The following is a 24,518-nucleotide window of genomic DNA, read 5'->3' as shown; positions in this document are numbered from 1 at the left end:
AAAATTTTAAAAAGAATGTTCAAAGTTGTTTTTACATGTAATTGGAAAAAATAGAAAAAAATTTCACTTAAAAAAAAAGAAAGGGAAGGAAAAACCGTGGCAGAAGGGAGAGTTAGCTATGTAATTCTCTGCTTAGGTACTAAGGAATTGGTATAGCCAAATTGTAGTGGAAATTAATCTGGTGGATTTGTCAGGGCTTTATAACTTGTACCTCATCTCTGATTTGATGCCCATACCCAAGCACTATAAAATAATTTTATTGTCATTTCTTAACAAGTCTTTAACTTAATTCAGTTCAGCAGTCTTTTCTTTTGGTATTTTATTTTTTCCCCAATTACATGTAAAAAGTTTCTATCAGTTTTCAAAGAATATTGAGTCTCAAATTCAGTCTCATATAGATTTTATATATGCAATCATGTAAAACATTTTTCCATAGTAATCCTTTTGTGGAAGGAAACTCAAACAGAAAAAAAAAATTAAGAAAGCTAAAAAAGTTTGCTCTGGCCTGGACTCAGACTCATTTATTTTTCTTTGGTAGTAGATAGCATTTTTTTTTCATCATGAGTCCTTTGGGATAGTTTTGGATCACTGTATTGCTGAGAGTAACTTATTCATAGTTGTTCATTGTAAAGTATTCTTGTCACTGTCCAATGTTCTCCTGGTTCTGCTTATTTAATTTCTGCTTCAGTTCATGTCTTTTCAGGTTTTTCTGAGCTTCTCCTGCTTATCATTTCATTTTTAAAATTGTATTGCATTTGTTTATTTAGAATATTTTTCCATAGTTACATGATTTGTGATTTTTTCCCACCCCTCTTCCCTCTCCCCTCCCAGAGCTGACAATTCTACTGGGTTATACATGTATCATTGTTCAAAAGCTATTTTCATGTTACTCATAATTGCAATAGAGCAATCTTTTAACATCAAATAACCAATCATATCCCCATTAAATTATGTGATGTTTTCTTCTGTGTTTCTGTTCCCACAGTTCTTCCTTTGGATATGAATAGTGTTCTTTTTCATACTGCTTGTCATTTCTTAAAACACAATAGTATTCCACAATTATATCCTTTAACTTACTCAGCCATTCCCCAATTGATGGGTATTCTTTTACTTTCCAAGTCTTTGCCCCCCCCCAAAAAAAACTGCTTTAAATATTGTTGTATATTAGGTCCTTCCTTTTTTAAAAAATCTATTTGGTATACAAACCTAGTAATGGTATTGCTGTGTCAAAGGGTATGTACTATTTTATAGACCTATGGGCATAGATTAAATTGCTCTCCTGGATGCTTGAATCTGTTCACAATTTACCTAACAATGTATTCATGTACTAGCTTTCCCATATTTCCTCCAAGTTTCATCATTTTCCTTTTCTTCCTTTCTTTCCTTCATAATAGTCAATCTGATATAAATGGGGTGGTACTCCAGAGTTGTTTTAATTTGCATTTCTCTAATTATTACTGATTTAGAGAATTTTTTTGCACAACTATAGAGCTTTAGTTACTTTGAGAACTGCCTGTTCACATCCTTTTACCATTTATCAATTCAGGAATGACTCGTATTCTTATATATTCAACTCATTTCTCTCTTGAAAAATGAAGCCTTTATTAGAGACACTTGTAAAAAATTTTTTTGCACTGTTAGGATTACTGTGAATTATTTTCCTCCCTGCTTACCTGTTTGGTTTCCAACCTCCATCTCCCCCAATTTTCCCTCTTTTCTATCAGCCCTATCCTCCCTTTCTTATCCTCTTCCCCATCTATTTTCCTTTAGGGTAAGATAGCTTTCCATATTCAATTGATTGCATATGTCCTTCTCTGATTGAGCCAATTCTGATGAGAATAAAGTTCATGTGCTCTCCTCCCCGCCTCCCCTATCTTCCCTCCACTATGATTGCTCTTTCATGCTTCTTTTATGTGCAATAATTTATCCCATTCTGTTTTTCCTTTCTCCCAATGCATTCCTCTTTCTCATGTCTTTATCTTATTTTTTATATCATTCCATCATATTAAACTCATACCCTTGCCCTCCATCTATATGTACTCCCTCTGACTGCCCTGATAATGACAAAGTTTTTGGCATTACAAGAATCATCTCCCCATACAGTGATAAATACAGTTTAATCTTATTGAATGCCTTTTGGTTTCTCTTTCCTGTTTACCTTTTTATGATTCTCTTGAGTCTTGTATTTGAGAGTCAACTTTTCTATTCAAGCTCTGGTCAGGAATGCTTGAAAGTGCTCTATTTCATTGAATACCCACTTTCCCCCTGAAGGATTATGCTCAGTTTTGCTGGATATGTGATTCTTGGTTGGAGTTTTAGCTCCTTTGCCTTCTGGAATATCGTCATATTCCAGGCCCTTCAATCTTTTAATGTAGAAACTGCTAAGTCTTCTGATATCCTGTCTGTGGCTCTACAATATTTTAATTGTTTCTTTTTGGCTGATGTAAATATTTCCTCTTTGACCTTGGAGTTTATAATATTCTTGGGAGTTAACATTTTGGGATTGTTTTCAGGAGGTGATCAGTGGATTCTTTCAATTTCTATTTTGTCCTCTGGTTCTAGAATATCAAGGCAGTTTTCCATGATGATTTCTTGAAAGATGAAAGATGAAAGAAAAAAAAGCTCTTTTTTTTATCATAGCTTTCAGGTAGTTCAAAAATTCTTAATTGATATCTCCTGAATTTATTTTCCAGATTGGTTGTTTTTCCCATAAGATATTTAACATTTTTTCTATTTTTATTCATTCTTTTGATCTTGTTTGATTGTTTCTTGATATCTCATGGAGTCATTAACTTTCAATTTCTCAGTTCTAATTTTTAAGGCATAATTTTCTTCAGTTTTTGTACCTTCTTTTCCATTTGGCCAATTTTACTTTGTTTCCTCAGTGAATTGTTATAAACCTTTCTTTCCAGAGGACTAATTCTGTCTTTCAAGAAGTTTTTCTCTTTGGCGCATTTTTTGTATAACTTTTTCCACTTGAACCAATTCTGATTTTTAGAAGGATCTTCTCTTCAGTGGGTTTTTGTGCCTCTTTCACTAATTGGCATATTCTGTTTTTTTAAAAAAGAAATTAAATTAATTAATTAATAATATTTTCCCATGGTTACATGATTCATGTTCTTTCCCTCCCCTCCTATCTCCCCCCTCTCCTGGAACCAATGAGCAAATCCACTGTTTTACGTGTATCATTGTTCAAAACCCATTTCCATATTAATACTATTTGCAATAGAGTATTCTGTTTTTTAAGGTATTAATTTCATCAGCATTTTTGCCTCCTTTTCCAAGTTTTTGACTATTCAAGATTTTCCTGTATCACTCTCATTTGTTTTTTTTTTAATCCTTTTTGAGCTCCTCCATTAATTCTTTTTGGGCTTGAGAGAAATTAATATTTTTCTTGGGGGTTTTGGATCCTGCAGTATTAACTTTGTTGTCTTCTTCTGATTTTGAGTCTATCCTGTCACCAAAATAACATTCTATGTTAAATTTCCTTTTTTTGTTGTTTGCTCATTTTCCTGCCTTTTGATTTTCTTTTAGTTTCAAAAACTGTTAAAGTTGGGCTCTGTAATTATTCCAAGTTTCAGATTCTTTATGCAGTTGTCTTCAGAGCTGGTACTGGGGATCTATCTACTTTCAGTTCTTCCAAGGTAGTATGCTGTAAGGAGAAATGTGTTTAATACTCTCAAAACCTGTTCTCTGGTCTGTGAGAAACTCCAAGCAGTCTTTTACCATTTAGACCTGTGACCAAAGCCCCCTACTCCTCTGTGGCTGCAAGTGCAGGTGCTCTTCCTCACCCTATGACTGTGCACCATTATTATGACGTGGTTCTCCACATGGAGAATGAGACAAGACTCTTGCACCCAGAGCGAGCAAAGGGATCCCTGTAGTCTCCCTCTGGGCAGCTGTCTGACTTTTGCTTTCCTTCGGTGGCTGAAATTTCCAGAAGCATTGGCTGCTGCTTCAGTTGTGCCCAAGACCTGTTGCTGTGGTGGGATCTGCCCTGGTGCATTGTGCTCTACCTCCATCCCAGTGCACTAGATCCCTTGTGCTGGCCTTCTTAGTTGTTTTAGGCTGAAAATTGTTTCACTTTTTTTGGGTGGATTATGCTGCTCCAGAATTCATTTTGAGGTATTGTATCAATGCTTTTTGGAGGGCAATTTGGTAGAAATCAGATCGGTCCCTATACCTTTTCCACCATTTTGGCACCCCACCACCATGAGCAGCCTTTTTTTATTGGCACCTCTTCATAGGAGGTGGCCTGACCCTGTTCTAAGCACTCTGGAGGATACAGATAAATGGCTTTCCCTAAGAAGATTTTAACCTTGTTAAGTCCATCAGATGTGGCTGAAAGTTTGGGTCTTTACCAGCTAGGTCAATTTAAGAGTAGACAGGACTCAGAATATTTATCAGGCATCATCAGCTTAGTGACTGATGCATGTAGGGGCAATGTGGTGGCTCAGTATAGAGAGCCAGGATTACAGACAAGAGGTCCTGAATTCAAATTTGACCTCACACACTTCCTAGCTATATAACCCTGGGCAAATCGCTTAACCCCATTTGCCTGGCCTTTACCACTCTTCAGCTTTGGAATCAATGCTTAGTATGAATTCTAAGACAGAAGGTAAGAGTTTTCTTAAAATGCATATATCAGAAAAGATAATTGGATAAGATGTGGGATCCTTGGATTTTAGTCCTGTTTCTGTCATAGGTTCTCTTTGTTAGCTTGAGCAGTTTACCTAAATTCTTATGGTCTTAGTTTCCTTGTCTACAAAATGGAAGGTTTGACCTACATCATAGAATTTAACATCAGAAAGGCCTTCAACAGCCATCTGGACCAACCCATCCCTTATAAAGAATCTCCTTTATAACATCCCCTTCAAATGGTCCTCTTTGAGCCTCTGCTCAAAATCCTTTCATAGGGGAATTCATTCCACTTTTATTTATTTCTTTAAAAATTCATTTTTTTATTTAATTAATTTTGAATATTTTTACCTGATTACATGATTCATGTTCTTTCCCTTCCCTACCCCTACCCATGGCTCATGCACAATTTCACTGGGTTTTACATGTGTCATTAATCAAGAACTATTTCCCTATTATTGATATTTGCACTAGGGTGATCATTTAGAGACCATATCCCCATCAACTCTTGTGATCAAGCAGTTGTTTTTCTTCTGTGTTTCTGCTCCCACAGTTCTTCCTCTGGATGTGGATAGTATTCTTTCTCATAAGTCTCTCCGAATTGTTCTGGATCATTGCATGGCTGCTAGTAGAGAAGTTCATTACGTTCGATTATACCACAGCGTATCAGTCTCTGTGTACAATGTTCTCCTGGCTCTGCTCCTCTCACTCTGCATCACTTTCTGGAGGTTGTTCCAGTCTCCATGGAATTCCTCCACTTTATTATTCCTTTTAGCACAATAGTATTCCATCACCAACATATACCACAATTTGTTCAGCCACTCCCCAATTGAAGGGCATCCCCTCATTTTCCAATTTTTTGCCACGACAACGAGCGCAGCTATGAATGTTCTTGTACAAGTCTTTTTCCTTATGATCTCTTTGGGGTACAAACCCAGCAGTGCTATGGCTGGATCAAAGGGCAGACAGTCTTTTAGTGCCCTTTGGGCATAGTTCCAAATTGCCTTCCAAAATGGTTGGATCAATTCACCAGTCCACCGGCAATGCATTAGTGTCCCAATTTTGCCACATCCCTTCCAACATGTACTACTTTCCTTTGCTGTTATTTTAGCTAATCTGCTAGGTGTGAGATGGTACCTCAGTGTTGTTTTGATTTGCATTTCTCTCATTATAAGAGATTTAGAGCACTTTTTCATGTGCTTATTAATAGTTTTGATTTCTTTATCTGAAAATTGCCTATTCATGTCCCTTACCCATTTTTCAACTGGGGAAGGGGTTGGTTTTTTGTACAATTGATTTAGCTCCCTCTAAATTTGAGTAATTAGACCTTTGTCAGAGGTTTTTGTTATATTTTTTTCACAATTTGTTGCTTCCCTTCTAATTTTGGTTGTATTGGTTTTGTTTGTACAAAACCTTTTTAATTTAATGTAATCAAAATTATTTATTTTATATTTTATAATATTCTCTATCTCTTGCTTGGTCTTAAAATCTTTCCTTTCCCATAGATCTGACAGGTAAACTATTCTATGTTCACCTAATTTACTTATAGTTTCTTTCTTTATATTTAAATCATTCACCCATTCTGAATTTATCTTAATGTAGAGTGTGAGATGTTGATCTAAACCTAATCTCTCCCATACTGTTTTCTAGTTTTCCCAGCAGTTTTTGTCAAATAGTGAGTTCTTGTCCCAAAAGCTGGGATCTTTGGGTTTATTGAACATTAGCTTGCTGAAATGATTTACCCAAGTCTATTCCATTGATCTTTCCTTCTATCTTTTAGCCAGTACCACATTGTTTTGATGACCACTGCTTTATAGTACAGTTTAAGATCTGGTACTGCTAGGCCTCCATCTTTCACATATATATATATATATATATATATATATATATATATATATATATATATATATATATATATATATATTTTTAATATGGAATGCTTCACAAATTTGTGTGTCATCCTTACACAAGGGCCATGCTAATCTTCTGTGTATCATTCCAATTTTAGTATATGTGCTGCCAAAGAAAGCACCCATTCCACTTTTAGATAGGTCTAATTAGGAATTTTTTCCTGACATCAGGCCCAAGTCTAACTTTTGGCAACTTCCCCTCACTGTTCTTGCTTCTCCTTGGGGCAAAACTGAACACGTCTAAATCCTTCTTCTACTTGACAAATCTTTATATATTTGGATTCAGCTACTATGTGCCTCCAGAGTCTTCTTCAAGCTACACATCTTCAGTTCCTTCAACTACTATACCATGGACTTCAAGGCCTTTCATTGCCCTGGCTACATTTCTCTGGGTGTCTTTGTCATAGCCATGTCTTTTCTAAAATATAGTACCCAGAACTGAATTCAGGGTCTCAGGGATGTTCTGATCTGGGCAGAGTGCAATGGGATGATGCCCTCCATCTTTCTAGAAGGTGGGGCCCATGCCTTCCTAGAATCCAAGATCATGTGAATTTTTTGATTGCCATAGTGCAAGGTTGGCTTCCATTGAGTTTGTTCTCTACTAGACCTTTAGATCCCTTTGTAATGAAGGGGAGTACATTACACTTTCCAAATGAATTGTGCTCACCCCACCTCATCATGTATTTGTGAAGTCCATTTTTTGAACGAAAGAATATGAATTTACATTGATTCCTGTGAAATTTCATTTTATTTGATTAATTTACTAACAGGCATATCTGCTTACCAGGTTAGCCAGTGTCATGGCAAGATCTTTCTTTGAATTGTCATCTAGAGGGCTAACTATCCCTCTGGCTTTGTGTCTTCTGCAAGTCTGATGAGCATATTATCTGTGTTCATTGATAAAAATGTTAAACAGCTCAGGGCATATACAGATCCCTGGGGCTCACCACTGAAAGCCTTTTTTTTCCAAGCTGATGTTAGATATTTAATATAACTCTTTTTAAAAAGAGCTGGCTATCCAACTAGTTCAGACAGTCTGATTGTACTACTGTCTAGCCTACATCTCCCTGTCTTTTCCATATTCCATAAAAACAGTATGAGATCCTTTTATTGATTATTTTGCTAAAATCTAGCAAACTATCCACAGTATTTCCCTGACTCTGCAGATTAGTAACCCTGTGAAAAAAGAAAAGAAGGTTAGTCTGGTATATCTTGTTTTTGATGAAGCCATATTGACTCTGTAATTACTGCTTCCCCTTTTTAGATAATAATTTTCTTTAATAATCCACTCTGTATTTTTTGCCAAGCTCAGTGGCTTGTAGTTTTGTTAGACATGCCCTCTGCTCCCTTTTGACATGTGCCCATGTTTCATCTTAGGGCACACCTCTTCTTTCCTCCTTCATCTTTTCAGTGCCACTGGCTGACCAGTCACCAGGATGGTGCTTGTCTTAGTCTGAGGGGTTGAACAACTCTTCCTTTCCTGTCTTAAAAAAAAAAAAAACCAAAACTCTTCCCTTCCCTCTTAGAATCAATATTATCTATTGGTTCAAAGGCAGAAGAGTGGTAAGAGCTAGGTAATGGAAGTTAAGTGACTTGCCCAGGGTCACATAGCTAGGAAGTGTCTGAATCTGGATTTGAACCCAGGACCTTCCAACTCTAGGCCTGGCTCTCAATCCATTGAGTCACCTAGCTATCTCCCTTTCCTGTCTTTTTACTTGCCTGGCTATTTCCTTTCATTGATTTCTCTCATCTTCCTTTCCATCCTCAGGTCATTTTCCTTGGCAGAAATTACAAAAGCAAAATAAAAATTGATTGATCCTCCCTTAATTACCGTCTGTCACATTCACTGAAAATATCAATCCTGCTGCCCCTTTTTGGATATCTTTTCTCTATAATGAAACAAAATAGTCCCCTCCCCCAAACCAACAACAACAAAAAAACCATTTACCTCAGCTTTCTTGGTCAGTTTCTGCTTATTCTGAGCGTGGAACTGATCCCCCACCCCCACCCCTCCCGTAACCAATGAGCAATTCCACTGGGTTTTACATGTATCATTGATCAAAACCTATTTCCATATTATTATTTGCAATAGAATGATCATTTTAAGTCAATATCCCTAATCATATCCCCATTGACCCATGTGATTGATCATATGTTTTTCTTCTGCATTTCTACTCCCACAATTCTTTCTCTGGTTGTGAATAGTGTTGTTTTTTATAAGTCCCTCAGAATTGTCCTGGATCATTGCATTGTTACTAGTAGAGAAGTCCATTACCTTCAATTATACTACAGTGTATCCATCTTTGTGTATAAGGTTTTCCTGGTTCTGCTCCTTTCACTCTGCATCAATTCCTGGAGGTCTTTCCAGTTCACATGGAATTCCTCCAGTTCATTATTCCTTTCACCCCAATAGTACGGAACTGATCCTTTTAGCACAAACCATCAATCTATTAATCACTTTTGCTTCTGCTTTTCATATACATTATCTTATTAAAATCTCAGTTGATTGTTGAATTCTGGGTATATTTAGATCAGTCTTTTTGATTGTAAAAATTAAAGATTATATGTCAATAATAAAATATTATATTTTTGGAGATTTATTAATGATCATTAGAAATCAAGGAATAAAGAGGATTCAAAATAAAGACCATGTGTCCATAGCTGATCAGCCAGTTCAAACCTCTGCCTTACTGCCGCCACCATACTCTCTGCAAGCCAAAGACGGCGGGACCCTCCATGTCCCTGCCTAATATCCCCTGTCTACAGGAAGTACTTAATGACAGTAGTGGACTCCCTGGAAATGTAGTTCTTTTTTAGGGTAACAGATTTTCGATTATACAATCCCCCTTGAGATCCATGGACTACTAGTCTCTCCAATGGATCTTATAAACATAACCAACTTTGAAATTACAATAATTTGAGGATAAGAGGAAAAGAGAACAAAACCAAAAATTGCTAGGCATATTGACAAAAATCCAGTTGGGGGCAGTCCCCTTCAGCATAAGAGTATACATACAAAACAAATGCATTCAAACCCACACAGTTCAAATCACCACATCCCAAAGTTCACTCTGGATCTTCTGGTGCAGTGTGTGGTCTGAGGAGACATCTTCATGGTGCCTTCTCCAAACAGTTCACTTTCTGGATTTTGAGAGGTAGCATGTTTTTTAAACTAAAATTTATCTCAAAAGAATTTAAACTTTGCATTTTAGAATAATTATACATTACCCCTTGAAGAGGATGTTGAAAAATACAGGGATCACTTAGGAATGCATGGCTGAGTTATGAGGTATATGAATCAATTGACAAGAGAAATCAAAAACATCAAAAAAAATCCAAATAAAAGAGAAAAAATAACTTCTGGATTAAATATAAAGTATCATAGTCTTATGTGTAAAAATTTTAACTAACAGAAAAATAAATCTATATCATGTCCTTGAATCAGGGCCCAATTAAAGTGATTTAAGCAATTACTCATTTCCAATCAGTAGCCAGGACTATAGAAAGTTTGCCACACTATAGTAGTAGTAGTAGTCTCTTGGTAACTGAGAATGACGATTGTCTTTGTGCGACACAAAGACACTTGTGCATGAAGGAGATTTAAGTGGAAAAGTCGATGCACAGAGACATTCCCACTCTCTCGGTGTTGGAAGCCTGGGTCCAGTGGCACGAAAAATTGTTACACCTGGAGACTTCCTCAGCTGCATTGGATGGCTGTGTTGTCTTTTGTGCTCCAACACGCCCTAAGCACTCCACAGTGCTTTGCTGTGTCGCCTTCTCAGCCGTTGAACCTTCTTATTGGTTTCTTCCGTCTGTTTGGCCGAAGCAGTCTTCACATGCTGGGTGAGCAAAGCCTTGGTTCACCAGGGGTCTACAACCCGATGGCTACCCTCACAAGGTTTAGCCGGCCTGTCGAAGCCATTGCCCGGGGTATGGCCGCTGCCGCATGCTAGCAGCTACTGGGAGCCACAAGTGAGAGCTGGGTGTCAGGTGGGGGTCAGAGGTTGGAGAGCTGCCCTAGGAGGGCATGACAAGCCCTCCATACCAGAGATACTACCCCTCCCTGAGCACCCCATACACCGCCACACTGTGAAAGTATAGCCTAAAGCTTTTTGAGTATGCATTAATATTAGAACAAATGTATTTTAAACTTATATTACTGCAAAATCAAAAAAATTAAAGAAAAATCTCAATACTCTTGACATGTGCTTCAAATACAAAAAGGAGGGGAAAAGTAAAACTGAAATACTATATTGCAACACAAGCAAAAACAATAATAAAAAAGTTTTAAAAATAAAAAATATATTGCTTATAATCATTGACACACTGTGTCAGCTAAGGAAAGGTAGAATACAAAGATTTCTCACCCCAAAATGAGATCCATTTCCTTTTCAAACTTGGCCATGATCCATTGTTTATAAAGTAATAGTTTTCATAAAGAACAATAGTATAACATGTAATGCGCATTCAAATAAGTACCAAAGTCCCCAAAATTCACAATAACCCAGTTAATTACAATAGCAAACAAACCCACTATTATATTTCATATACGTTGCTGCATGACCAAAAAAAAAAAAACCTATGAACTCATGGATATTTGTCACCATTTTTACAGATGTAGCAAATCTTTCAACCTTGGCAAACATATTTTTAAACAAAGTAAAACTTATTTGGGTCTAGAACATCAAGAAATCTAGATTGGGGGGAAGCTGGGTGGCTCAGTAGATTGAGAGTCAGACCTAGAGATAGGAGATCCTAGGTTCAAATCTGGCCTCAGCCACTCCCCTGGGTTGTGTGACCCTGGGCAAGTCACTTAGCCCCCATTGCCTAGCCCTTACCGCTCTTCTGCCATGGAGCCAATATGCAGTATTGACTCCAAGACTGAAGGTAAGGGCTTTTAAAAAAAAATCTAGATTGTTCTGTTGGAAGTAAATTAAACTGAAGAGTTTTATAGGAGCTCTTTTTCAGCTTCCTGCTTCATAGAAACACCTTAGTAGGAACATCTCTTTGGTTCTCTACCTTTAATACAAGATTCTTTATATTATAAATAGAAATAGAAAATATTGTCTATTCTGAAACCACTAGTTATCTAAAATTATTTCTGAAGACCCCTTAAAATTACAATTTAAATTCTTAGCTCATTAAATTCTTCAAATGTTGATTGCCAGGTTGAGTCCTTCCATCATCTATGTGATAATTAACAAAGCCAAAATAGAAGAAAAAGCTGTTTTTTGGGGGAGGGGCTTATTAAATAATATTTGTTCAGTATAGTTATAAGGGAAAGGTAACAATATAACTAATAGTTAAAACACAGTAGATTTAAATGATTTAGTGTAATAATAGTATTGATCAGATTAATATTTGAACTTAAAACAACCAAATTAAATCTTAAAGCAGTCATCAAAATACAATAAAATACAGAGTTTCATAAAGCAATGGAGTCAGAAAAGTCTTAAAAATTTTATCTCCAGACTCATTAAAGTTCCTTTCTCTATCTATTCAGATTCCTTTTTGTCAGAGCTCTGGGATTTACCATAGCGAGGGAGAACATGGGTTTGAGGAATCCCAAACGGGATGTATCTTAGAGACTGGGCAGACCCAAATGGCAAAGGGTTGTAGGGAGATGAATTTCTCCCCTGAATCTCAGGCAAGATAAGTGAAAGATCAGTGTACTCATGAATGGCAGAAGCTGTTTGAAATAGGTAATATACTGCTCTTTCAAAGAGGATGCCATGCTTGTAATTTACTTCCTGTTTGGAAGGATAACTTCCTCCTTCTCTTCTCCTTCCCCCCTGAGGTAAACTGCTAGGGAGAAGTTTGTTTCCCCAGCTATGTGGAGAGGGACTTAGGAGGCTAATTGTTGCCTAATGAAAATATACTCAATTATACATGATACAAGTCCCATGTCCCCTTCCTATTGGAATTATTTCCCATTTTCTTTGGAATATTATCATTGAGAGTTTCCCATCCATATTGGGCTGACTTCCCCTGTAGAATTTTAGACCATGGCATCTTAACTATTCTTTCTCTGAATACTTTGAAATGTAGTTTCTTAAAACCTAGGTTGTTATATCAGACTTTGCTCATCTTCCTTTTACTTCTCTAGCTTCTTATAGTCTTAATTCTGTAATGCAGAGTCTGATTAGCCAATAATAAACATTTCCATGTCCTCTGCCCTGTCTTCCCTTCTCCTTTCCCCACCTTTAATAACTATTTAGAAGCTGTATAATATTTTAAAAGTCCATTATGTTACTTATTAGCATCATTGGGAGGTGCAAGAGTTTGGGATGGTTAATGAAGCCATTAATTTGGATTTTCCAGAAATTTCATTGCTTTAGACTTTCCCTATTTTTTTTTTAGTCTCACAAAAAAGATCTCTGTCTTTTTGTCCTTGTTCTGCTACAACCTGGATGAATTGAGCACCTAATTTTAACTCTGAGTTCATTTTCTTTTTCTGAAGTTATATATTTGTATAATGCTTTAAGGTGTACAAAGCAATTCACCTGGATTAGGCAATTTGAAAGGTCCCTCCACATGCTTTCTCCCTGTGTCTCTGATTCTAGGCACTTTATGTAAAGAAAAGAGGAATAAGAATGTTTTTCTGCTTTTTTCTTTTCTAATTTATATCTACACTGACTCTTCTCCCCCTGACTTCCATTCTTAACAGCCTTTGTAATATCCCTGCCACCCTTATCTCAGGAACTATATAAAATAGAAAAGACCTTGTGAATAGAATTCTAAATGGGAATACTTTGAGATAGATTTAGGCTCCCCCCAAAAATTGTCAAGGAAGGGTTGGTATCCTCTATCTGTCTTCATCTATCTATCTATCTGGAGCCTGGTTGCTATTATCTTGTGGCCCCCCCTCTGTCTTCCCTTCTTTCTCAGGGAGTCAAACCCCTGGCTCACAAGTCATCTTCTCTATCCCAATTCTGCCTTTATACTGGGGGATGGGAGGGGAAAATATTGCAGTATATGTGTCACTGTCCCATCCTGGCCTCCCCAAGACCTGCATGTCCATTCCTCATTAGCCATACTAGGAGGGATTGTCATTTCCTGATCTTGCCATTATCCAAAGCACTTCAGTCTTCATCATCTAGAATGCAGAAATTCTTCTCAGACCCTAACTTTTTATGCATCCCACCATCTGTTTGTACTTATTGTGATTTCTAGTCATTTAGTTGCCTCTTGCTTTCTCACTCCCATCACCTTCCCCCCCCCCCTTTATTTTTATGTTTTATTGATCCTTTTGGACACCTGATTATTCCCTGCTCCTGTGGATATATTCTGTCCCTAGATATTTGTGGTAACTGTGCTTTTTTTGTTCCCCTATCTCTATGATGGCTCCTTTTTACTCTCCTTAGCCAGTTCATCATTTGTGTCTTGTTCTATAGGCATGGGTATCATCTAGGGGGCTGTCCTTGGTCCTGTTTTCTTCTCTCTCTTAATCTCAGCAGCTTTTATGAGTTAAGTTATCATTCTTTTAATCTATATATCCAGCCCACATATCCAGAGTTCTAGTCCCCCATGCCCACATGCCTATTGACTAGCTCTTTCTGAACATCCTATGGTCATCTATCTCTAACTTACTACATTCTCAGTGGAACTCACTATTTTCCTCTTCATTTTGTCCCTCTTCCTAATTTCTTGTTTCTGTCATCCTCCCACATATCCAGAATCACAACCTCAGAGTCATTCTTGATTCTTCTCTCTCTTGCCTCCTTCCTTCCCCCACCCATGGCCAGTGAATTGCCAAGGCTTGTTGAATCTCCCTTCACCATATACCCCACCTGTCTCTTCCACTCACTTGTTCAGGCCTACCTAATTAGACTTTTGCTCCCTGCCTCTCACTAATCTACCTTGCAAATTAGCTGCCAACTTAGTCTGCCTGAAATGCAGGTCTGACCCTCTCACTTCCCCAGTCAGATGTTTCTGTTTCCTATAGGGCAAAACTCACCTGGTTGCATCATTCTCTACTCAGCCAGACTGTCCGCTGGCTATTTCCCATACCTGATGCTTTTTCCTGCTTCTGGGTCTTTGTCCACACTGTTCCTCCTGCCTGGTATGCACTTTCTTTTCCCTTCCCCTTTTCCTTTTGGAGTCCTTCCCTACCTTTTTTCATCTCTGCTGAAAATCTCAGATTCCTGTTTTCTTCTCTGTGAGGAATCAATCTCCTATAGATCAGGGACTTTCTTAAGTCTTAACATCTTAATATCTGAGTAGAGTGCCCTGTACCAAGGAGATGGTTGGTTAATCAATGTGGATTGGATTTTATCTTCTCTCTTCCTCCTTCCACTTATCTTAGGTGAATGTATGTCTGGAGGCTACTCCCCAGGTCTGGAAGAGTCAGGCATCTTTTCAAAGTGTCTTTCCCTCTAGTTTGTTCTCTGTGCAGTGGACATGAACATGGGTGTGACTAGAGACACTGAGGCACCACGAGGCCTTCTCTCGTAGGACAGTGGCAATAGGATGTTCTCCTTAGTTTTCATCGTTACTCATTTAGAAGGGAGCTGATTGACTTAGTTGCCAGGAAACAAGGGCAAAGACATTTTAAAGTGTCTTGGCCACTGCAGGACCCTGCTGAAGGTGGATGGCTAACTAACAAATTCCTTTTGGGCCTTGTTTGTCTCCAGATTCGAGGAAGGTGGAAGGAGGAAGTGTGGTCAGTACTGGCCCTTGGAAAAAGACTGTCGGATCCAATTTGGCTTTCTCACGGTGACCAATCAAGGAGTTGAAAACATGAACCATTATAAGAAAACCACGCTGGAAATTCATAACACAGAAGTAATTATCCTCTCTGACTCCCTTTTAGTGAAAAAGCTTATGCCCTCAAGTTTTTAGCTAGCATTGATTTCAGTATAAGGGGATAAAAATAACTGGAAGCCATTTCATGTTGGTGTCTGGAAATTGGTTTGGGGGCTCCTATTTACCACATGGCTAGCCCCATCACCTCCTTGCCAACCCAGCATTGCTGCCCTCATACCACAGTGGCATTGCACACAGGCCCCATAACATAGATAGTTGGAGGGCTATGTTGCCTCCCTGGGTAGTGGAACCCTATGATTTGCTAAAGAATCATTTTTTTTCTCAGGAGTTGGAATTGTAGCATGCACTGTGGGGTGGTTCAGGTATGGGGTGTTTGGGAGAAGGGAAAGGAGATAGGAGGAAAGGCACTGGGGAAGGGGCTCAGGTTAACTAAGAAGAAAATTGGATATCCAAAAAAGAAGAGAACTCAGAAGGTTGAACAGAATATGAATGAGGCAAAAAATACTGTCTTACTCAGTCTTGGGAGGAGTGAAGGTTATGGAGGGGGAAGTGACAAACAGCACTGACTGGCAATGACTTTTGGCCCTTAGGAACGACAAAAAAGGCAGGTGATCCACTTTCAGTTCCTGAGCTGGCCAGATTATGGGGTCCCTTCTTCAGCTGACAGCTTGATTGACTTCCTCAGAGTGGTCAGAAACCAGCAGAAGATGTCGGTCAGGAACTTGGGACCACGCTTCAAAGGTCATCCTAGAGGGCCACCCATTGTGGTCCATTGTAGTGCGGGCATCGGCAGGACAGGTAATGCCATCCAGACTGGACCCTGTTCCAGGGGACTGAAAGAAACAGAGTGATGGGGGACCACAGTGGTCAGTTTTCAGGGAAAGGGTCCCTTAGATTTGTGGCAAGTACATTTCCTTAGGGAGCCTTGTTTAGTGTGAATTTGGCAGCTCTAGTTCTTAGCCCCTGACTGTGATAAATCTCAGAGACAGACATAGCCAGTGGGGAAGGAATGCCGAAGAACATTCCGGTGGCACTGACCTATGGCTGGCAACGGCTGAGGGCACCCTAAGCTGAATTGGATTTCCCCCTACCCTCGATTCCCTCCCTTTTCCCCTTTCTTCTTTCTCCCTTTCTTTTACTCTTTCCCTTCTAGACTTTTCTTCTTCCCCCATCCCACCCCTTCTTCCTGTGATAGGCAGCAGCCCCAAAACTAAGCAACCAGGTTCCTCACCCCCCCAAGAGGTCTGTGACATCATTTATGTCCGTTCCAAACCAGCCATCCCATAGTTCTCCCTTTTATTCTGCGTAGTGTGTGGTAGAGTGAAGGGCCAGTGTACTGCTCTTGTGCCCCACCCCCTGTCCTAGATTCTAGTTGGAGGGTCTTTGCTTCCTTTTCCCCTTCGTGTTCCTGAATCTCCCTTATGCTCCAGGAGAAACAGTCCTTCTTATCTTGATATCTGTTGTTTGAAATCATCTACATTTTGCTCTCCTACCCAGTGAGCCTTTGTTATAACAATAAAAAATTGGGGGGGAAAAGCAGACCCATCACTTCCAGCACATCCATTAAGTCTGACCGATGTGTGGTGTGCCACCCTTAGGTGCTTTCCCCTCTGCCAGGAAAGAAGGAGGAGCTCTCTGCCTCCTCTTAGGCATGTTTTTGTGCCACCCGGTTCCCATGCATCTCAGCTCTCACGATGGGTGCCTGCTTTGGGGTTCCATGTTTTTCTTTGTGTCGGATTACTTTGGACAGAACTTGAGCTTCTTCAGGGTAAGGGGGACTGGCAGTGGAGCAAGCTTGACCATCTGCTTCTTTCTACAGGCACCTTCTGCTCCCTGGACATCTGCCTGGCACAGCTGGAAGAACTGGGCACTCTGAACGTGTCTCAGACTGTGTCTCGCATGCGAACCCAGAGGGCATTCAGCATCCAGACCCCGGAGCAGTACTATTTCTGTTATAAGGCCATTATTGAATATGCCCTGAAAGAGGGCATGGTGCCCCCCGGCTTCCATCTGCTGGGCACAGAGAGGCAATAGCTGGCCCCTGGAGCCTGTCACCTGGTGGCGGGAGCCTTCGTCCAGCCTTCCTCACTCTCCCTGGGACACTGCCAAGCCTTTAGGTGGCCATCAGTAATGTTGAACCAGATCCGCCTCTTTTTTGTGTCTCCTGGTACACGGCAGCCTTTTCCTTTGGCTGGCTAGCTCTCATGAAATCTCCACGAGTTGCCAGTGGCTAGCAGCTTGTGTTCTCAATTTTTAGCACCTGCTATTGAACTGTGCCTTATCAAAACCAAATTGTGGCTACTGTTTCTGGACAGGGGCCCCCAGAGGGAAGTGGGAAAGGACCTTCTCTTCCCCTCTCACCTCCTCACCTTGACTTAGCCACAGCTTGACGGGGAAGGAGGGGAGCCCCCTCCGGTCCATCCCAAGAGAGTCTGACCAAGCTCCATATTCTAGAGATCCTCCCCAGTGCCAAGAAGGTGTAAGAAGTAAGGCGTGTCCTGCAGTCTTCTCTACTGTTCTGTGTGCCTGTGTGTGTGTCTCTGTGTGGGGGTCTGGATCTGTCTGTCTGTCTGTCTGTGTGTCTGTGTGTCATCTATACTGTCTGTGTTAATATGTACGTAGTATATAAATCCCTGTATGTACACAGCTCTTCTAGCAGTTCATGGGCTCCATGCTGGAGCTCGCTGGAGCAACAGCAGCCTTCGTTGCCGGGGGGCCCCCCAGACGGTGCGGCTGGGGAGCCCATTATGCATCGTGCTGGCAGTGCCCAGCGCGTGGACCATCTCCCTGTCTTGGTCACAGCCTGCCTTGGCCCTGGGAATGCTGTGCGTGGGGACCCCCGCGCGTTATGCTCCCAACTTAACGCTTTTTCTCTGTCTACCTTATCAACCGGGGGAGCCCTTTCCCTTGCCCAAGGAGCTGCAGATCTGCACTGTGGCGCTCGAGCCCTCTGTCTCTCCTGGTCCCCCTGGGGGATGCTGGGAACAAACTCAGTGAGGTGCCAAGGCCAAAGGCAATCGGTACGACGTCTTCAGAGGGGTATAACGGGAGGGGGCCTGACCAGGGAGAGTCACTTGACGGGAAGAGGGATTCTTTCTTGTTGGGCTTTCCAAAGCCTTCCCTCCTCTACTGCCAGCCACAGCCCGGCTCCATGCCAGGCCAGAGCTGACCGTGGCTCCCGGCTGGGGGCCCCCCGCTCGGCCATGACTTGGTCACTCTGCTCCCCACGCTCGCCCCGGTGCCGAGGGGGGAGACTGCCGTCAGCGATGCCGAAACCTCCCCCTCCCAGAAGACGGGGTCGGAGGCTGATGGGCCCTCAGCCATTTTATACTGTAACGAGCTCTTTGAATGTGTATATTCTTATTTTTACAATCTTTTCATTTTGTATTTAACGTTTAAGGATTGAGTCAGATTTGGAGAATAATTGTAAATGTTCATATTCAATACCTTACGGTGATCCAGTTTTGTATTTACATATAAATATACCGACAAATGGTCCGGCCCTCTAAGCCTCTTTGATGCAGCCCCCTGGGCGGAGGGAGGAGGGAGGGAGAGAGCCTTTGCCCCCTCGGCTCCCCAGTGCCGGCTCTCGGGCGGCTCACCTCTACCTGGGCAAATGGACTACTCCGTGGGATGCTCACTGGTTGTGAGGCCCACGGTGCCGGGAATCCCGATCTCGAGGCACTTCCACAGAGGCGCTGCGGAGCTTCATCTTGGAAAGAAGAGTTGTGTGCAGAGAGCAGGAGGTCTGCTCTGCCCACAGAGGTCACAGGGAGCCCCAGCAAGCTTCTGGCCCTTTGGGAAGCAGCACAGACAGGCAGATGCCCCAGGACCTGGCCCAAGTTTCTCTACTATGGCCAAGCCCTTACTCTAGATTGATTCCAGGGTAGAAGAGTGGTAAGGGCTAGGCCATGGGGCTGAAGGGACTTGCCCAGAGTCCCAAAGCTGGGAGTGTCTGAGGCCAGATTTGAACCAAAGACTTCCTGATTCCAGGCCTGGTGCTCTATCCACTGAGCCACCCAGATGCCCGCTTTTTTTTTTTTAATTTTTTAATTTTACTTGTTAATTGCAGAAGGGGAACCAAGATACTTGAGCTTCTGCCATCCTCCTCGCCCTCTAACTCCCCGTATAGAATGAGCTGGTATCTTTCTGTGTCTCTAGCTCCCTTCTATGGATTCCTTGTTTCCAATGAATTAGAATATAAGAATGTACCCTTGAGAGGTGGGCCGAGCCTTGGAGTTGGGAAGACTCGGCTTCAGGACCACCCCGTGACCACAGGCACGTCATGGATCCTCTCAGGAAGCATCAAACATGCTTCTGTCCTTACTTCTGGCTGTGGTGCTGGGCATCCTAGGAGAGGGAGCCTCCATCTTCCTTCTCCTCCCCGCATTTCTCAGACTCCTCATGATCTGGGGTCCTGGAGGGGCCCTTAGTGGGTAGCTTCCAGAGGCCAGGCCATAATGCAGCACTCACATCCTGGCCATCCTGTGAAAAGAGCACCAAGACCAAGAGGCTGAACCATTTCCCCCACCCCCAAGAGTGGCCTTTAAAGCCACAGGGGTGAAGACTCTCCACCAGCTTCTACTCCACCAAGAGCTTGTAGTAGAGGAGGGGGCCAAAGCTTTGAAGTTTCAGGAAAGAATCACAGGAAAAGAGGATCCTGGGAACCTTTGGGATCCTCCCATTTATAGCTGAGGGAACAGGGGGAGGTGAAGTCTCTTCTGGTCATTCAGGTGGAAAGTCATGGAGCCTAGGGTGTGAACACAGTTCTTATTTTACTTAAGTCTCCCAAAGTTTCTTTTTTTTACCTTCTCTCTTAAGAAAAGAGCTAGGTGGCTTAGTGGATCAAAAGCCAAGCCTAGAGACAGAGGTCCTGGGTTCAAGTGTGGCTTCAGGAATTCCCATCTGTGCAATCTGGGCAAGTCACTTAACCCTTATTGCTTAGCTTTTACCTTTCTTCTGCCTTGTAACTGACACTTAATATCAATTCTAAAACATAAAGTAAGGGTTTAAAAAGAAAAAAAGAGGTGGAGGAGATGGGATATGTAGTTGGTCCCAATTCTTCCTATGGAATACTCAGATGCCCAGAGACTTTCAAATATTTAGTCCTTTAATGAACTTTGTGTACATGAATTTTGGTTTTTAAAGGTCATATGCCTCCAAATCAAAGATGGCAGAATAAAGTTGGGGGGCAGGGGAGAATGGGATTCCTTTGAAAATGCTTGTTCCCAAGCCAAGCTGAAGGATTTTTTTTTGCTTTGGGTCTAATTATCCCTGGTCAAGCTCACATCCATTGTGAAGTCTGAAAAAGGCAGCCCTACCAGCACTCCTTTTAGCCCAACTTGTGCTAAGAGCCAGGGCACCCCTTCCCTTCCCACGGGAATCCAAACAGGGAGTTCTGAATTTGCTAAACTGTTTTTACATAGAGACTTGAAGTTAAAAATCAAAGACATTCACTAAACCATATTGTGTAATTCACTTTTTACAAAATCATCAAATGTCTACTCTATGCAAGGCACTGTCCTTGGCTCTAGGGATCAAAGACCAAAAGGAAACAGGACCCTGTAGTGATGGAAGAGGGTTTGAAATGCGAAGGAAGGTGATCTATTTTGAGAGAATCTCAGTATTTTGTCACAAGAAATAAATGTATGCATTTATATGACATTTAGAGGTTTGCAAAGCACTTTACAAATATATCATTTGGTCCCCACCACAACCCTGGGAGGTAATTGCTATCATTATCCCCATTTTATAGATGAGGAAACTGAGGCAGACATCAATGAAGTTATTTGCTCAGAGTGCACAGCTATTAAAAGTCTGAGGCAGGATTTGAACTCCAGTCTTGATTCTAGGTCCAGCATTTCTATCCACCAACACAGTAGAATCAGAGATGCAAATTCAGATCTGGACCTCAGACACTGTGTGACCCTGAACAAGTCAGAAAGCTTTGTCAGCCTCAGTTTTCCTCATCTGCAAAAAAGAGCTAATAATAGCTCCTACTTTCCATGGTGGTTGTGAGAACCAAATGAGACCGTTGTAATGTGCTTTGCAAAACTCAAAGTACTGAATAAATGTTAACTATCATTATTAAAATGAAAAGGGTTTTGGACTGCAATCAAAAGATCTAGAATCAACCCCTTGCTTTGCCACCAGCAAAGCTCTGACTCTGGACTCATCATTTCCTTCTCTGGTGCTCAGTTTTTTTGTCTATAGAATGGAAGAGATGACTTCGATAGCTCCTTCCAGCACTCAAATCCTGAGGTGAGGTGATCTGGGCTTTGTCTTTGGAGAACGACCTTTCAGCTGAGGGAGGAGAATGCCTCTGCCTCCCGAGAATGAGTTGATGGGTGAAATAAGCTACATACCCAAGTTGAAAGTGAACCCCCAAAAGAAGCAGCCATCCCAGAGTTCTTAAGGGAACATGGAGCAAAAGCTGCCTGTTGGGCTCCATCCTCCTGAAGGAGGAAGCATTGAGCTTGCTGGTGGGTTTAGGGGAGGGAGAGAGAAGTAGTCCTTACATTCCTCATTTCCTATTGGTGCCAGCATCCCTTGGCTGGGCAGATGCAGCATGAGCAGCCCCCTAGGGCAGCCTGGGACCAGTTCATAAGGCTGCCTTGCCTTCTGTTCCCTCCTGCCGTCTCTTCTTCTCTGCAGGACCAAAGCACTTCCAGCCTGACACCTAGGACCTTGGGAGCTTATCCTGCTCCTGCGTAGAATGCCCAAAGGGATGAAGCTCTCCTGACTGGGGGACTGTCTCTGGCCCTGGAGCCGGCACCATGAGGAGGATGATTAGGGTGGCCAAGACTCCCAGAGCCTCTCTGTTGATAGGCCATGTACGGATGAGGACTTTCCTGTTGACACTCGTGCTTTTGGATGGCGACCTTTGTCCCGTCTCCCTGCAGTTACAGTGCTGCTTTCATACCCGTATTTATAGAGTGTGTGCTATGTAGGCTGTCTTCTCGTACTGTCCTCTGTTCCACATACGGGAGTCTTGCCTAAATAAGATGTATTACAATCTGCTTTACTGCTGCATCCCAAGGCATGTGGGCTTCTTCATCTGACTTACAGCTGAAACTTCCTTTATCTGTGGTCTGCCCTTATTAGAGAATAGGCTTGCTTTTCTATTTGTATCCCCAGTAACGAGTACAGGGCTTTGCACTTAATAGGTTTTTGATAAATAGTTTAAAAAAAACTTTAATGTTTAATAAGTAATTTTCTCACTCATTTTCTTTCTTTTTTTTAACCCCTACCTTTCATCTTAGCATCCAAACTGTGTATTGGTTCCAAAGCATAAAAACGATAAAGGCCAGGCAATGGGGGTTAAGTGACTTGCCCAGGGCCACACTGCTAAGAGATGTCTGAGGCCAGATTTGGACCCAGGATAACCCATCTCTAGGCCTGGCTCTCAATCCCCGGAGTTACCTATTAGCTGTCCCATCCTCCCCCTAACATTTTCTTCTGAACCAGACTGTTAGCTTCCTGAGGGCAGGTACTAAAGCTTTTCCTCCTTTTTGCTTCAGTCTGGTGCAGGGCCAACTATGTAGCTAAAGCTCACCGATATTGGATTAGAATTGAACTTGTTCAGCTCCCTCCTTATCACTGTTAATACCTTGGAGAAACTTGACAGTAGGAAGAGCCTTCAGTTAGTTAATAACCTAAGCTATGGAGGTCCAGGAAGGGGATGGACAGGTGCTAGAAGGGAAGAAATCTGTGCTTCATTGATTAATTTAGTAAATTTTTTTTGAGGACTTGCAAGGTTTAAGGACCTGGTGGATGCTGTGTGCCAGGCCTGGTAGCTTAGGTTGGAGAATAGCACAAAATGTGGCACTCACAGACCATATAATAGTTCATCGAAGCCACGAGCAGGGAAAGACCTTTATGGGAGGAAAAAGAAAGCCAGCAAATATAGAGCCCTGATTCAGTGGAGCTTGGCTTTTCTGCTGCTATTGCTCTTGCTGCCTGTCTTCAGGGGGGAGCCTGAGAGAGGAGCTCCAGCCCCCTGTAGTCCTGGCTGTTTCTGGCCCCAGGTCAGGTGTCCCCTGTTCTTCTTGTACCAGAATGTCTCTTTTGTCCACAGTTGGAAGAACTCACTGCAAGAGTCCTGAGCTGGGTGATGGGAGAAATAGAAGAAGATGGAGTGACAGAGAGCTTCAGGAGTCTTATGGAAGGAGACCCAACCTTGCTCTTGTCTATGGGAGGGAAGGGGACACAGAGCCACTGTTCTCAGGTCCTTTTTTGACCAGTGGAGAACTCTCCTTTGGCATCCCTGACTCTTCTCCATTTCCACGGCCAGTTCATTGTATCCATACACATGTCCATGTGTCTCATTTATTTGTTTAGCTATCTACTTATCTAAAAGCCTTTACCTGGTGTCTTAAAATTGATTTCTCTCTGGAAGAACCCTTGGCAAGCTCTCTCTTTCAGCTTCAATGATCATCTCTAGAGAAACCTGACAAATTTGTCTCTGTCTCAACCTCTCTGCTAGATTTGTGGAACTAAACTTGAGCTTCTAAGCTGTATATCTCTGACCCAATGTCTCAATGGTCCTTTAAATTCAGCAGGTCCCAAACTGAAGAGATTACTTCTCCCTCCCCAGCCTCCAGCCCCAGATTTTCTCCTCTCATCTTCATGGTTTCATGTCTGATTCCTTTTACTCTTAAATTCCCCTTATCTATCTATTACCAAGTTCTCTGATCCAGTCTTCTTCCCAGTGTCTTTCAGATTCAGATTTCAGATTCATCCATTCTTTTTCCTTCTCATTACCAGCACATTCCTCATAGAGAATCAGAGAACTGCAAAGGGCCTTCGTGATCATCTTGTTCAACTTCCCCATTTTATAGCTAAAGGAATGAAGGGCTAGAGAAGCCAACCACTTGTCCAGGGTCAGAATTAGAACCCAGGTTTCATGACTGTCTAGAATTGTGCTTCCTACACTTATCACCTCTGGCTTAGTTTATTAGAATACCTGATCTCCCTTCTAATCTCTGCCTCTAATCCATTCTACACAATTCTACCAGGATAATATTCATAATATACCACTTGAATCATGTTGCTTTCTTGTTCAGAAAACTATAATGGCTCCCTGTTACTTATATTCAAGTTAAGTATTTATTAAAGCTTACCATGAGGGCTACTGAGTGACTTAGTGATTTGAGAGCCAGGCTTAGAGACAGGAGGTTCTGGGTTCAAGTGTGGCCTCAGACA

General features: G+C 41.6%; 1 protein-coding gene and 1 non-coding gene across 2 annotated transcripts in view; one reads left to right on the top strand and one right to left on the bottom strand.

Annotated features, from left to right (window-relative positions):
- PTPN9 (protein tyrosine phosphatase non-receptor type 9) overlaps positions 1 to 18,816 on the top strand; it is a 78,435-nt gene extending 59,619 nt beyond the window's left edge. Inside the window, exons 11-13 of the mRNA XM_056799155.1 lie at positions 15,182 to 15,332; positions 15,905 to 16,112; positions 17,134 to 18,816. Coding sequence (XP_056655133.1) covers positions 15,182 to 15,332; positions 15,905 to 16,112; positions 17,134 to 17,348 — 574 coding nt within the window. The 3' untranslated portion in view covers positions 17,349 to 18,816. The remainder of the gene's footprint in view (positions 1 to 15,181; positions 15,333 to 15,904; positions 16,113 to 17,133) is intronic.
- LOC130456584 (U6 spliceosomal RNA) lies at positions 6,564 to 6,670 on the bottom strand. Its single transcript, XR_008915655.1, has one exon. It is a non-coding gene; the product is annotated as a U6 spliceosomal RNA (small nuclear RNA).
- Positions 18,817 to 24,518: the final 5,702 nt, after the last annotated feature.

The sequence above is a fragment of the Monodelphis domestica genome, chromosome 1 (genome assembly GCF_027887165.1).
Source record: "Monodelphis domestica isolate mMonDom1 chromosome 1, mMonDom1.pri, whole genome shotgun sequence".
NCBI lineage: Eukaryota > Metazoa > Chordata > Mammalia > Didelphimorphia > Didelphidae > Monodelphis > Monodelphis domestica.
The sequence above is the reverse complement of the archived record's forward strand: the minus strand, read 5'-3'. Positions and strand labels throughout refer to the sequence as shown.